This window comes from Podarcis pityusensis, assembly GCF_964106645.2.
Source record: "Podarcis pityusensis genome assembly, chromosome: 4".
Lineage (NCBI taxonomy): Eukaryota > Metazoa > Chordata > Lepidosauria > Squamata > Lacertidae > Podarcis > Podarcis pityusensis.
This window is the reverse complement of record NC_138027.1, coordinates 8,865,936-8,879,449: the sequence shown is the minus strand read 5'-3', so window position 1 is coordinate 8,879,449 and position 13,514 is coordinate 8,865,936. Positions and strand designations below refer to the sequence as shown.

General features: G+C 46.3%; 1 protein-coding gene and 1 long non-coding RNA gene across 3 annotated transcripts in view; one reads left to right on the top strand and one right to left on the bottom strand.

Moving 5' to 3' along the window:
* Positions 1-13,509, bottom strand: part of LOC308475414 — a 105,293-nt gene extending 91,784 nt beyond the window's left edge. For both annotated transcript variants that reach the window (XR_013985166.1, XR_013985167.1), the window contains exon 1: positions 11,680-13,509. This is a non-coding gene — a long non-coding RNA (uncharacterized lncRNA). The remainder of the gene's footprint in view (positions 1-11,679) is intronic.
* The window catches only part of WNT11 (Wnt family member 11), a 63,563-nt gene that overhangs the window by 29,980 nt on the left and 20,069 nt on the right, over positions 1-13,514 (top strand). The window contains exon 4 of the mRNA XM_081002316.1: positions 10,698-10,933. Coding sequence (XP_080858442.1) covers positions 10,698-10,933 — 236 coding nt within the window. The remainder of the gene's footprint in view (positions 1-10,697; positions 10,934-13,514) is intronic.

The window sequence follows — 13,514 nt, the reverse complement described above, 5'->3', positions numbered from 1 at the left end:
GTCCCCTTCGCTACAGACATTTGGGGGCCTACAAATCTTTGACCTGGCCAGTGATGCTGCTTCACTGTCCCTGGAAAGGTTGCACCGCGTGATAATCCTTAGTATGTAGTTCAGCGCTTATTTATGCAACCGGAGCCTCCAGTTTTCTAGAGTCAGGAAAATTCTCTCCAGAGGATTAGAGACTCAAAGAGCTGGAGAAGGTCTGGTACCATGTTACCTGCTATACCTTATTCCTGCTTCTGAGTGAATGTGTTCAGCCTGCCCAAGCTAATTACGTAAGCTGACAAACCCCGCAATATGCGCCTGGACTGGGAGTCTGTGGCAATCAGGCGTATGCTTTTCTGACAGTATCCCTAACACTATTTGAAAGCCTCATCAACTCGGTATAAATCGGATTTGACACTTGTTTATATTATCAGGGGAAGGCCTGAAGAGTGGTAATAACTTTTTTTTTTTAGAAAGAGAAGAATAAAAAACCCCAGCTCTGTTCAAGATCTCAGGCAGGGAGAACTGTAGCTCAGGAAATTTCACCTAACAGGAAGGTATAAGCAGTGCCGGATTTACGTATAAGCTAAGCAAGCTATAGCTTAGGGCCCCACTCTCTTGGGGCCCCCCCAAAAAATTAGAGGGGAAAAACTGGATATACATTTCCAAAATATAAGATAAAAACAAGTAAAATAAAACCTACATGCAGCAACAGTGTTTTGTGTTGTGTAGGCTCCTATGATGTAAGTCATGGGCCCCGCCTGCTAGCCTGCTCCCTAAAAGATCACTGGTTTGCTCCTTTCTATATATAGGGTGCCTACATTCTGCATGGACTGCTTGCATGGCAACATGTGCAAATGGCTTGAGATACCTATTAGATTCATAAATTACCATATAGCATTTATTCAACACAAAAAACAATGACCATTTGTTGTTGACAAAGGACCGCTGGACATATAAAGGGCCCCATTACCTTCAGTAGCTTAGGGCCTCATCAAACCTAAATCCAGCAAGCTTGCAAGCCCATGTCAGGGAAGAGCAAGAGTTCAGTGGCAGAACATCTGCTTTGCGTGCAAATCATTGCCTCAACACGGGTGATCTTTGCTTCTTCCAGTACACTGGTATTAGTTTGCTTGTCTTCCAATTTGAAAACTTCTCTGAATTTCTCTATGACTTCCCCTTTTATAACCAGGAAACCCCTGGAGGTTGGAAGTTGATTGCCCAAACTGAGATCCCTACATAACACATATCCAAGAGAATGGTTGCTGTAGCTTAGTGGTGGAATATCTGTTTTGTACCTGGTTGGCTACTGTGAGAACAGGATTCTGGACTAGATGGGCCATTGGCCTGATCCAGCGGGCTCCTCCTTTGTTCTTAAGCCTACAAACAGAGAGCCAGTGTGGTGTAGTGATTAAGAGCGATAGACTTGTAATCTGGGGAACCGGGTTCGCGTCTCTGCTCCTCCACATGCAGCTGCTGGGTGACCTTGGGCTATTCACACTTCTCTGAAGTCTCTCAGCCCCACTCACCTCACAGAGTGTTTGTTGTGGGGGAGGAAGGGAAAGGAGATTGTTAGCTGCTTTGAGACTCCTTCGGGTAGTGATAAAGCGGGATATCAAATCCAAACTCCTCCTACAAACAGGATCTGAATGCAACGGCTTTCTCCCCATATTTGATTCCCACCAACTGATGTTCAAAGACATACACCCCAGACACTGGGAGTCAAGACACAACCACTGAGACTGCTAGCCATGATGATGCACAAAACCAGAAATAAACTTAAATAACCCCCCCCCCCCCCGGTTTACTATCCCTAGTACTTCAAGACTCCCATAAAAGTGCCTGGCTTAAAACCATCTTATCAAAAACTTCACTCTTGTGGCCTGTCCCCACAACACCTACTCACTATGGGCCCCACTAAAGCAAACAGTCTAATTGGTCAACGTCTAAAAGATATCGAGCATCAGAACAACCTGGCCACTATAAGGAAATTCTGCCCTTGGTATGTTCAGTTCCCACCTCTCCATTTTGATTCTCTGGCCCCATATCTGCACAAACTTAATATCCCAGAAATATAACAGTGGAGGGTTCCCTAATGCGTCAGCACAACTTGAAAACAGAACCGGGTACTTCAGAGGCGGGAGAAGCTGAAAACAATATCTAGGCTGCAGTGCCAATGCATAAGGCAGATTGGCCGTGCTGTACTCTAAGAAACGCCAGCCAGAACCCTCGTAATTTTTCTGCCTCTCTCCCGATTCACCCACAGAGATGTTTCCAATTACGAAGCTTTAAAGCAAGAGGTTCAAACGTGAAAGACGATCAGAAACTATATTTACCCGTCACGGTCGGCTCTTTAGAGTGTGACTGACTCTATAAGAAACAGCCCCGCCTAAGAGTTAACCGAATTCCTCTCTTTGATTCCACATTTTGAAATGTCTCGCTTTCCGCCGTCTCACAAATCCTCCCTTGCTCTACCGGAATTCACCGTCCTATTAAAGTTTTAACGCACAAAAGTTATAACCAAGTGCTCTTTAACGCGTTTCGCTGATGAAAACAGTTGCCAGTTTATAAGCTCCTTTCACAGAATGCTTGAGAGTGTTAAATGCCACCATTTGTAGTATGCTGTTCTGCACAAATGTTTTTTCTTTCTCCAGAACAGGACATGGTCTATCGTACATTTGTCCATGTGGCACACAAACACACAATTTAGGGAGGAATTCAACATAGAGCTAGAACATTTCTGCCTACCTGATTGAATGATCTGCCCTTTCTTCCACCCACCTGAGCTGATTTTTTGGGGTCAGAACAGCTGGAAACCCATACCCTCCAACATTTCTCTTATGAAAATAGGGACGTCCCATCCCATAATGATATTTTACTGTTTATACCCCACACACCTTACTGGGTTGCCCCAGCCAGTCCCAACATATATAAAACAATAATAAAACATTAAAAGAAAACCTTCCCTATACAGGATTGCCTTCAGATTGTGGGAATGTTCAGGGATGCTGAAGAGGATATATTGATTATAGCCTTTCCAACTTGTGTTAACAAGTTCACAAATTAGCAGAGTAACATTCCCCTTTTTAAACTTGCAGCGGATGCGCTTGCTCAGGCTCGCCAAAGCCTCTATAATAACTGTTCTGGTATTTTCCCCTTATTCCCTCATAAAAGATAAGACACGACACAGTCTTCTATAAAAGTATAAAAGGAGTTTACTCACTCACATTCTGTTCACAATCGGATCCCAGAAGGCAGACTTAGCTTAGAAAAGTAACATACACCTGGAAATTATCTCATAAGAAGACAGTCTTCTCTTGGCAAGAGAGCATCTTTGGCTAAGCAGATGTTGCTTCTTAGATGCATGTAGTCAAAAGGGAGAGAGATGGCTGCCCTGCCCTGTGCTTTTGCCGTTACCTGCACAGGTGAGGCCACGCCCACCTCTAGTCACATGCAGAGGAAGTCTGTCCCAGCCCAGAAGGAAACAGGAAGTTTACCTGCTGGCTGGACAAACATTCCTCCCCATGTGTAAACATGTTCACTCTAGGAATGTTGTACTTGACTGCTCTTGTGTTTCATATCCCACACAGATGGCTCAGGGGTTGGTTAAGTCCACACCCTCCAACATTTCTCCAATGAAAATAGGGACATCTTAAGGAAAAGTGGGACATTAGGGGATCAAATCAGAAACTGGGACGGCTTCTCTAAAGCAGGGAGGTCCCTGGAAAATAGGGACACTTGGAGGGTCTGGATAAACACAGAAGGGGAGAGGGATCCTGGGTTCAAGTTCTGCTTGTGGGTTTCCTATTGGGGCATCTGGTTGGCCACTGTGAGAACAGGATTCTGGATTAGATGGGCCACTGACCTGATTCAGCAGGCTCCGATTATGTTCTTACGTTAATTTCGGAAGGGGGGAGAGGGCAGGTCCATAGCTATGTGGAGGCTAGCCAGCCCCCCCCCCCAGGGGGGTGCCATTGAAGTTTCCAGTCTGTGTGTGTGTGTACACAAATGTGCGTTGGGGTGTCTGTGCCAAACTGAGTCTTTGACACGGGTGAAATAAAGTCTCGTCTCAGATGGGACACTGTTGACATCAACCCAGGCCTCTTCAGATGGATGCGAGCCCACGAGTGCCCCATTGGTGACCCTGACCCACTTCTCAGCACTCATACCCCAAATATGGAACCTCTCCCCCACCCCCGAGGTTTACTCTTCACCCCATACCAAAAGCTGATAAAAATTGATAAGTTTTGTGTGTTTAGACCTTTATTTTTTTTATAATTAATTTTTATTCAATTTCCAATATGCATTCCATCCATGTTTAACATCTACTTCTAACATATACATCTTTTAGACTTCCCTCAGCCTGTCTGACAATTTTCCATATTATCACAATTACTCACATTTCTTAAATTTATATTGCGCTTTAACAATCTTAATCTTATCATATCTTTTAAGCAACATTTCTATCAATCATTTTCACAGAGCTTCTTGAAAGCCAACAAGCGTTAATTGCTCCTCACATACATTTTTGATATACTCTGTAAATTTATTCCAGTCTTCGGTGAATCTCTGATCGCATTGGTTCCGAATTTTCCCCGTTAATTTGTCCATTTCTGCATATTCCATCAGTTTCATTCTCCATTCTTCCCTCGTCGGCATTTCTTCCTGTTTCCATTTCTGGGCCATCAAAATTCTAGCTGCTGTCACTGCATACCTAAATAACTTCACATCCTTCTTTTTAATTTCATTCCCTAATATTCCTAATAAAAATGCTTCTGGTTTCTTAACAAAAGTATATTTCAACATTTTCTTCATCTCATTTAAATCATTTCCCAGAAACCTTTCACTTTCTTACACTCCCACCACATGTGATAAAATGTTCCTTCTTTTTCCTGACATTTCCAACATTTATTACTGACTTTATACATCTTACCAAGTTTCACTGGTGTTACATACCATCTATATATCATTTTCATAACATTTTCTTTTATTGTAGTGCATGCAGTGAATTTCATTCCTTCTTTCCACAATTTTATCCACTCATCAAATTGTATATTATAACCAAAATCTTTGGCCCACTGAATCATAACTGATTTTACTTCTTCGTCCTTTGTATGCCACTCAAGTAATAATTTATATATTTTTGATAAAATTTTAACATCACTATTCAAGATTTCTTGATGAAACCTAGATTTCTTTTCCTGAAAACCTCTTTCTGACATCTCTTTTTTTAACATTGCATTCAACTGAAAATAGTGCAACCAATCATTCACATTTTCTTTAACTTCTTCATATGGTTTCAATTTCCATTTATTACCTTCTTTAATTATCAAATTCTCATATGTAATCCATCTCCCTGTCATATTGATCTTTTTCACACTCATTATCTCCAATGGTGATAGCCAATATGGAGTTTTAAACTTTTTTATACCTATTCCAGACTTCAATCAACGATCCTCTAAAGATGTGGTTTTCAAAACCTTTATGCACTCTATTCTTTTCACACCATAAATACGCGTGCCAACTGAATCTATTATCATAACCTTCTAAATCCAACAATTCTGTGTTTTCTAACTTTATCCATTCTTTCAACCAGCAAAGACAAGAAGCTTCATAATATTTATGAAGTGTGTTTAGACCTTTAAACCTCCCTCTTAAATAAATTCAGACAAGACTCAAATTTTGGTTTTTGGCAGAATTTAGGCCACAACTTTATTGATTACAGAAAGTGACTGGTTGCATAGGCTCTGGTTCGACTAGCTCCCTGCCATGTAGGTAGCGCTGACCCAGGGCACCAGCATAGGTCAGCCCAGGGTGAACACCTGGATAAGCGGAAAGCCGGGAGCAGGCTATCTCCGCCACCCAAATGCCCCCCTGGACTCAGGCACGGGCACAAACCCCTCTCCGGGCTTGACCAAACCATCGAGTCCCTGGATTCCTTTAACGGAATACCCTTCATATAGGGATGGTGAGAGCGTTCTCCCATCCCTATCACCTGAACCAGAGCCTATCCGCAACCTTACAAGTTGTGATTATTTGCTACGCGGCAGGTGAAATGGCAACAGCCAATCAGCCAAGTGGGGGAAATTCCTGCCGTGCCCCTGTCCTGACAGACAACACACGACGGCGTAGCAAAGTCAAGTGCAAAGCCCTAAAAGTAGGGAGAGGTGGGCAGGTGTTCCGGATGCATGCGCTGAAAGAGGAAGCTCTGGGTCACATGCATGGGCATAAATAGGTCCCTCCAAACCATTTGGACTGCGTCCCATTGGCCTGATTGAACCCTGCATCAAGGGACCTACCAATCGGGTGTTGTGGCTATCCAAACGTACCCACCCACAACACAGGGTTAGGTTGCCAGGTCTCACCGCAACACATGCCCTCTTTAAAGGAGGACCCGATTTGTCTAGCTTTCGAGGCAGCTTTCTGATAAACTTCTACCTGACTGAACCTAATTTTTAATCAGCTCCTCCTGTCATTTTATTTGATTGGCTTAAATAGTCACATTATCATGTTCTTATGCTGTAAACAGCTCTGTCAAATTAGTATTGAAAAGCAGTATTAAAAATACTACTTCTTGTTGTTGTTATCCTGGCTCCCCTCCTGACAGGGACTCAAGGAGGCTTACAGATAAATTAGAAACAGCTAAACAGTTAAAACAGTTTAAAAACCAAAAAAAAAAAAAGCACGAAAGGATAGGCCCAGGCTACATCCCGTCAGCAGCTTTGTGGGCATCAAAGTCCCCTTCCCATCCTTACATGCGCTTCCAGAACATTCTGGAGCGTTTCCTTTCCCCTTGCTTTTCAGTCAGATCTGGCAGTCTCGGCCGTCCCATTTGCCAAACCAAACTTTCAAAGTTCAGAGCCGGAGAAGGCTTTGAAGGGGTGGGTGGTGACTAATGGCTAAGCCTATTGCTGAGGTAAAAGCCTCACATGGCGCGGGTTCAAACTCCTCAGGGTTCCCCTGATCAAAGCATCTGGTTCCAAGCCCGCCTCTAATCCAGGTCTTTAAGAGAGTCGGCAAAGTAGCCATTTGCCGGTGGCAGGGAATAAATCACACCCATAAAACGTGTCCATTAGCGACCAAAGGGTATTCACCTCAGGGTCTCAAGATGGCACACGGAGAAACCGAGGCGAGGCGCAAGTGTCATGTTAGCGCAGCTAGAGGTGGACCTTCCTTTCGAGCCGTGGCCGTCACCGAACTGTGAGAGGGTCATTCTCCAGCTGTGAGCTGGAAAAGACTTTTTATGAGCAAAAGGAGAACGGTTTACGGCCACGCCAGCTAGATGATAAAAGCTGCACGGGAAGTAGCTCTTTGTGTTTCAGCCTGACCTGGCTGGGTGGCTGGGATAGAATCCTTTCCAAAATGTCCGCTTGCCTTCCGTTTACCCCTCAGATTTCCAGCTGCAACATGGAGACAAAATAAAAAAATTCCTTCCTGTAGCACCTTAAAGACCAACTAAGTTAGTTCTTGGTATAAGCTTTCGTGTGCATGCACACTTCTTCAGATACACTGAAACAGAAGTTACCAGATCCTTCTATATAGTGAGAAGGTGGGGAGGGGTATTACTCAGAAGGGTGGTGGGAATGGGTGATTGGCAGATAGCTGAGATGAGCCTGTTGACGACTCTTAACGACTGTAATAGGTCTTACAGGAAAAGGCAAGGGGTGAGAAGGTGAGAAATGGCTTAGTCATGTATAATGAGATAAGAATCCGATGTCTCTGTTCAGACCAGGTTTCTCCATTGTTTTAAGTTTGGTAATGAGTTGTAAGAGAAGCTGCTGAATTACAACTCATTACCAAACTTAAAACAATGGAGAAACCTGGTCTGAACAGAGACATCGGATTCTTATCTCATTATACATGACTAAGCCATTTCTCACCTTCTCACCCCTTGCCTTTCCCTGTAAGACCTATTACAGTCGTTAAGAGTCGTCAACAGGCTCATCTCAGCTATCTGCCAATCTCCGATTCCCACCACCCTTCTAAGTAATACCCCTCCCCACCTTCTCAATATATAGAAGGATCTGGTAACTTCTGTTTCAGTGTATCTGAAGAAGTGTGCATGCACACGAAAGCTTATACCAAGAACTAACTTAGTTGGTCTTTAAGGTGCTACAGGAAGGAATTTTTTTATTTCGACTATGGCAGACCAACACGGCTACCCATCTGTAACTGGAAACATGGAGACAAAACACTGTCTTCTTGGCCACAACATGGTCAACTGTGGGCCTTTTGTGCTCCACGAAGCGAGTTTTTACCTGTCTCTCTAGCAACCCTTCCCGTTTTTTTATTATTGTCTAGGCATTCCGCCTCCACTTTCACTCAAAAGCAGTGCAGCTTTTAAGAGTAATGTATGAGTGAATGAGGGACGCGGGTGGCGCTGTGGGTTAAACCACAGAGCCTAGGACTTGCTGATCAGAAGGTCGGCAGTTCGAATCCCCACGACGGGGTGAGCTCCCATTGCTTGGTCCCTGCTCCTGCCCACCTAGCAGTTTGAAAGCACGTCAAAGTGCAAGTAGATAAATAGGTACCGCTCCGGCGGGAAGGTAAACGGCGTTTCCGTGCATTGCTCTGGTTTGCCAGAAGCAGCTTAGTCATGCTGGCCACATGACCCGGAAGCTGTACGCCGGCTCCCTCGGCCAATAAAGCAACATGAGTGCCGCAACCCCAGATGCGGTCACAACTGGACCTAATGGTCAGGGGTCCCTTTACCTTATGAGTGAATGACTGAATCTCCAGACATCTGTGTGGGTTAGCAGTGAAAAGTCCGGTGCCAGGAAATCCAGGGTTCAAACAACAACAACAACAACAATGTATTACTTATACCCCGCCCATCTGGCTGGGTTTCCCCAGCCACTCTGGGTGGCTTCCAACAGGAGATTAAAAACACATTAAAGCATCAGACATTAAAAACTTCCCTAAACAGGGCTGCCTTCAGATGTCTTCTAAAAGACAGTTGCTTATTTCCTTGACATCTGATGGGAGGGTGTTCCACAGGGCGGGCGCCACTACCGAGAAGGCCCTCTGCCTGGTTCCCTGTAACTTAGCTTCTCTCAGGGAGGGAACCACCAGAAGGCCCTCGGCACTGGACCTCAGTGTCCAGGCAGAACAATGGGGGTGGAGATGCTCCTTCAGGTATATGGGGCTGAGGCTGTTTAGGGCTTGTTGTGGAATCTCACAACAACCATCAGTCCACTGAAAGGGGCTTTTTTCAGGTGCAGGTGATGATTCCATGGCCCTGTTAATGTATGCATTTCCTTATTAACTACATTTTTATCCCACCTGTTTCTCCAAGGAGCTCAAGGTGACATACATGGTTCTGCCCCACCTCAGCTAATCCCCACAACAACCTTGTGAGGTTGTTAGGCTGAGAGGTGATGACTGGCCCTACGTCACCCAGAGAACCTCATGGCCAAGTGGGGATTTGAACCCTGATCTCCGAAGGTCACTATATATAATCACTATACCTTGCCTCAGGCAGCAAAATTTCTTGGGCTGACACCGGTTGTTACCTATAACCTATAATCATCTGTAAGACCATCCCATATCATCGGGCATAGTGTCACAATGTGGGGATGTTGGTAGCGCTGTGGTCTAAACCACTGAGCCTCTTTGTCTGTGGACAAATAACAACAACAATAATAATAAAATTTTATTTATACCCCGCTTTTCCCAGTTCAGAAACTGGGCTCAGGGCGGCTAACAACAAATTTAAAACACTTAATTATAATGGTAGCATAAAATACAGTATAAAAACATGAATGACAATAAAATTCAAAAATAAAAAATCAATTAGATAATCCCCAGGGCTAGCTGGCTGAATTGGTCCTACTTGGGCCAGCGAGGAGGCCAGGGGAGAATTAGCTGTGGGGTCTCAGAGCGGGTGATCTTCATAAAAGGGAAGGGAAGAGAAGGGAAATAAAAGATCAGGCTGAATTAAAATTAAAGGTCAGGCGGAATAGCTCTGTCTTACAGGCCTGATGGAAGGGAGTTAAATCCTGAAGGGCCCTAGTCTCATGGGACAGAGCATTCCACCAGGTCGGAGCCATCACTGAGAAGGCCCTGGCCCTGGTGGAGGATAGTCTGACTTCCTTATGGCCTGGGACCTCTAAACTATGGTTATTCATAGACCTTAAAGTCCTCTGCGGGGCAGACCAGGAGAGGCGGTCCCGTAGATATGAGGGCCAGCTCCCTTGGCCTGAAAAGCGAGATGAGAGCTCACCCTATAGTCGAATTGGACTTAACTGTCCAGGGGTGCTTCCCCTTTACCTTAGTGTCACAACATCATTGGGAAAGTCATGGGGGTCACCTCTGTTGATAGGATTAAATAGGGGGAATGAGACTTGAGGATGTTGACGGCAAATCAATCAAAGATCTGTGCCCAGTGGGGATGTGAAATCTGTGGCAATGGGGAGCTGCTTACAGACACAGAATGAGATGGTTCACTTCAGTCCAGCCTGACGGCTGCACAAACTACTTAGGATGTTTTCAGATAGGGATTAGGGGAACGGGGAAGGGTGCTGCAACCTGGGAACTGGTTTCCGTCAACCGCGAGATGCTGTGCACTTGGTTATGAAATTCCTTAAAGCCGGATCAAATGGGGACGTCTGTCAGGGTTCTAGGAGCGCCAAGTCTCCTTCTCTGGGACCTTTGAGGATTGCCAAAATTGCTAATGGTGACGGCCGGGTGTGTTTCTTTCTTCGCCTTCCCAGAGCCTTGTTCAAGACTCCCTCAGTTCTAGCCCTGAACCAGACGCAGCACTGCAAGCAGCTGGAAGGGCTGGTGGTTTCGCAAGTCCAGCTGTGTCGGAGCAACCTGGAGCTGATGCAAACCATCATCCAGGCCGCGCGGGAGGTGATCAAGACGTGCCGCAAGACGTTCTCCGACATGCGGTGGAATTGCTCCTCCATTGAGCTGGCGCCCAACTACCTCCTGGATTTGGAGAGAGGTAAGGTGGTGCTGTGAGTTAAACCACAGAGCCTAGGACTTGCCGATCAGAAGGTTGGAGGTTCGAATCCCTGCGACGGGGTGAGCTCCCGTTGCTCGGTCCCTGCTCCTGCCAACCTAGCAGTTGTATGGCACCTTTTTGTTCAGGCAACTCCTGCAGCCAAGCTGGTGGCAAATGTCTTGCTCTGCTTTCCTTTGGACCACATCAATGAGGCTGAGAGGGGAGTCTTGTTGTCTGGGCAGCCCAGGACCTCCATACATACTGCCTAGGCTTGCACCCCAGCAAGGTTACTCCAGTGCTGTAAACACAATGCTTTGACTTCATCCCCGGAGGCAGACTCCATTGTCTCTTGAGACAGACAAACGCCAATCCAAATCTGCTTTGGTACCTTATGGTGAAGGGACACGGGTGGCGCTGTGGGTTAAACCACAGAGCCTAGGACTTGCCGATCAGAAGGTTGGCGGTTCGAATCCCCTCAACGGGGTGAGCTCCCGTTGCTCGGTCCCTGCTCCTGCCAACCTAGCAGTTCGAAAGCACGTCAAGGTGCAAGTAGATAAATAGGTACTGCTCTGGCTGGAAGGTAAACGGCGTTTCCGTTCGCTGCTCTGGTTCACCAGAAGCGGCTTAGTCATGCTGGCCACATGACCCAGAAGCTGTACGCCGGCTCCCTTGGCCAATAAAGCGAGATGAGCGCCGCAACCCCAGAGTTGGCCATGACTGGACCTAATGGTCAGGGGTCCCTTTACCTTTACCTTTAAAAGGGTGCTATTTGCATAACACACATTTAGTGCCTCAGTTCTGCAGACTGGCTGTAGCTCAGCGGTAGAGAACCTGGTTAGCATGCAAAACCTCCCTTCTTCAATCCCTGGAGCTTACAGGTGGGGCTGGGAACGATCAGTACAGGCAGTACTGAGTCAATGGTCCGGCTCATTATAAGGCAGCACCCTATGTTCTGAGAGTCTTACCTCTCTCGCCCTGTGGTCCACATGACAGTCACCTCCAGACTTGATTATTGTAACTCACTCTACGTGGGGCTGCCCTTGAGGCTGACCCAGAAACTCCAGCGGGTGCAGAATGCCGTAGCGAGACTCCTTATGGGGTCCCCGCCATGGGATCACATTCACCCTGTCCTATACCAGCTGCACTGGCTCCCAGTGGAGTACAGGATCAGGTTTAAGGTGCTGGTTTTAACCTTTAAAGCCCTATACGGCCTAGGACCCTCATAGCTATGGGACCGCCTCTCCTGGTATGTCCCACGGAGGACCTTACGGTCTGCAAATAACAACACCCTGGAGATCCCGGGCCACAGGGAGGTTAAGCTGGCCTCAACTAGAGCCAGGGCCTTTTCGGCCGTGGCCCCGATCTGGTGGAACATTCTGTCACAAGAGACTAGGGCCCTGAAGGACTTGACATCTTTCCGCAGGGCCTGCAAGACAGAGCTGTTCTACCAGGCCTTTGGCCAAGGCATAGTCTGACCCCCTCCTTTGGTAATCCTCATAGAGCTCTAGCCCATTGGTTGCCATTAATTTGATTCTGAATTGATTTTAGAATGAATTGATTTTAGAAGGTATTTCAATGAATTGATTGTGATTTTATGTAAACTGTGTTACTTTTACTGTTGTTAGCCGCTCTGAGCCTGGTTTCGGCTGGGGAGGGCGGGATGTAAAAAAAATATTATTATTATTATTATTATTATTATTATTATTATTCATATATCTGATATGTAGGGCCATCCCAAGGCATTTTGTTGAACACAGACTGGATGTATCTCTATGGGTACCCCATCTGCTTTGTATGCAGAAGGTGTCTGATTTAATCCTCGGCATCTACAGGTAGGGTTTGGCATGTCCCCTGCCTCAAACCTTGGAGAGCAGTGGCCTAACTCATTATAAAGCAGTTCTCTGTGTTCTTAAATGGCAAGTTGATGCCTTCCCCCCCCATGTATGGGAACGGACTGGACTGACAGTTGAATCTTACTTCCACACTGGCAACAGAATACAATCCCCAAGGGCACCTGAGGACAGCTGGCTGGTTTAGTGGGTACGTAACAGGCCCACGGCAAGGGACGCGGGTGGCGCTGTGGGTTAAACCACAGAGCCTAGGACTTGCCGATCAGAAGGTCTGCTGTTCGAATCCCCGCGACTGGGTGAGCTCCCGTTGCTCAGTCCCTGCTCCTGCCCACCTAGCACTTCGAAAGCACCTCAAAGTGCAAGTAGATAAATAGGTACCGCTCCGGCGGGAAGGTAAATGGCGTTTCCGTGCGCTGCTCTGGTTTGCCAGAAGCGGCTTAGTCATGCTGGCCACATGACCCGGAAGCTGTACGCCGGCTCCCTCGGCCAATAAAGCGAGATGAGCGCCGCAACCCCAGAGTCGTCCGCGACTGGACCTAATGGCCAGGGGTCCCTTTACCTTTTAGTACTTGCTAGATGAGAAGCGATGACCTTTAGAGGTTGACAGCCTGATTATCACGAGAGCTTCCGAGATTTCCTATTCATTGAGCCATGTTTCCCTCCCCCGTTTGTTTTCTACCCGATTGAAAATCCAGTGGAAATGTATTCCTATCAACCTTTCTGTCTCCGCA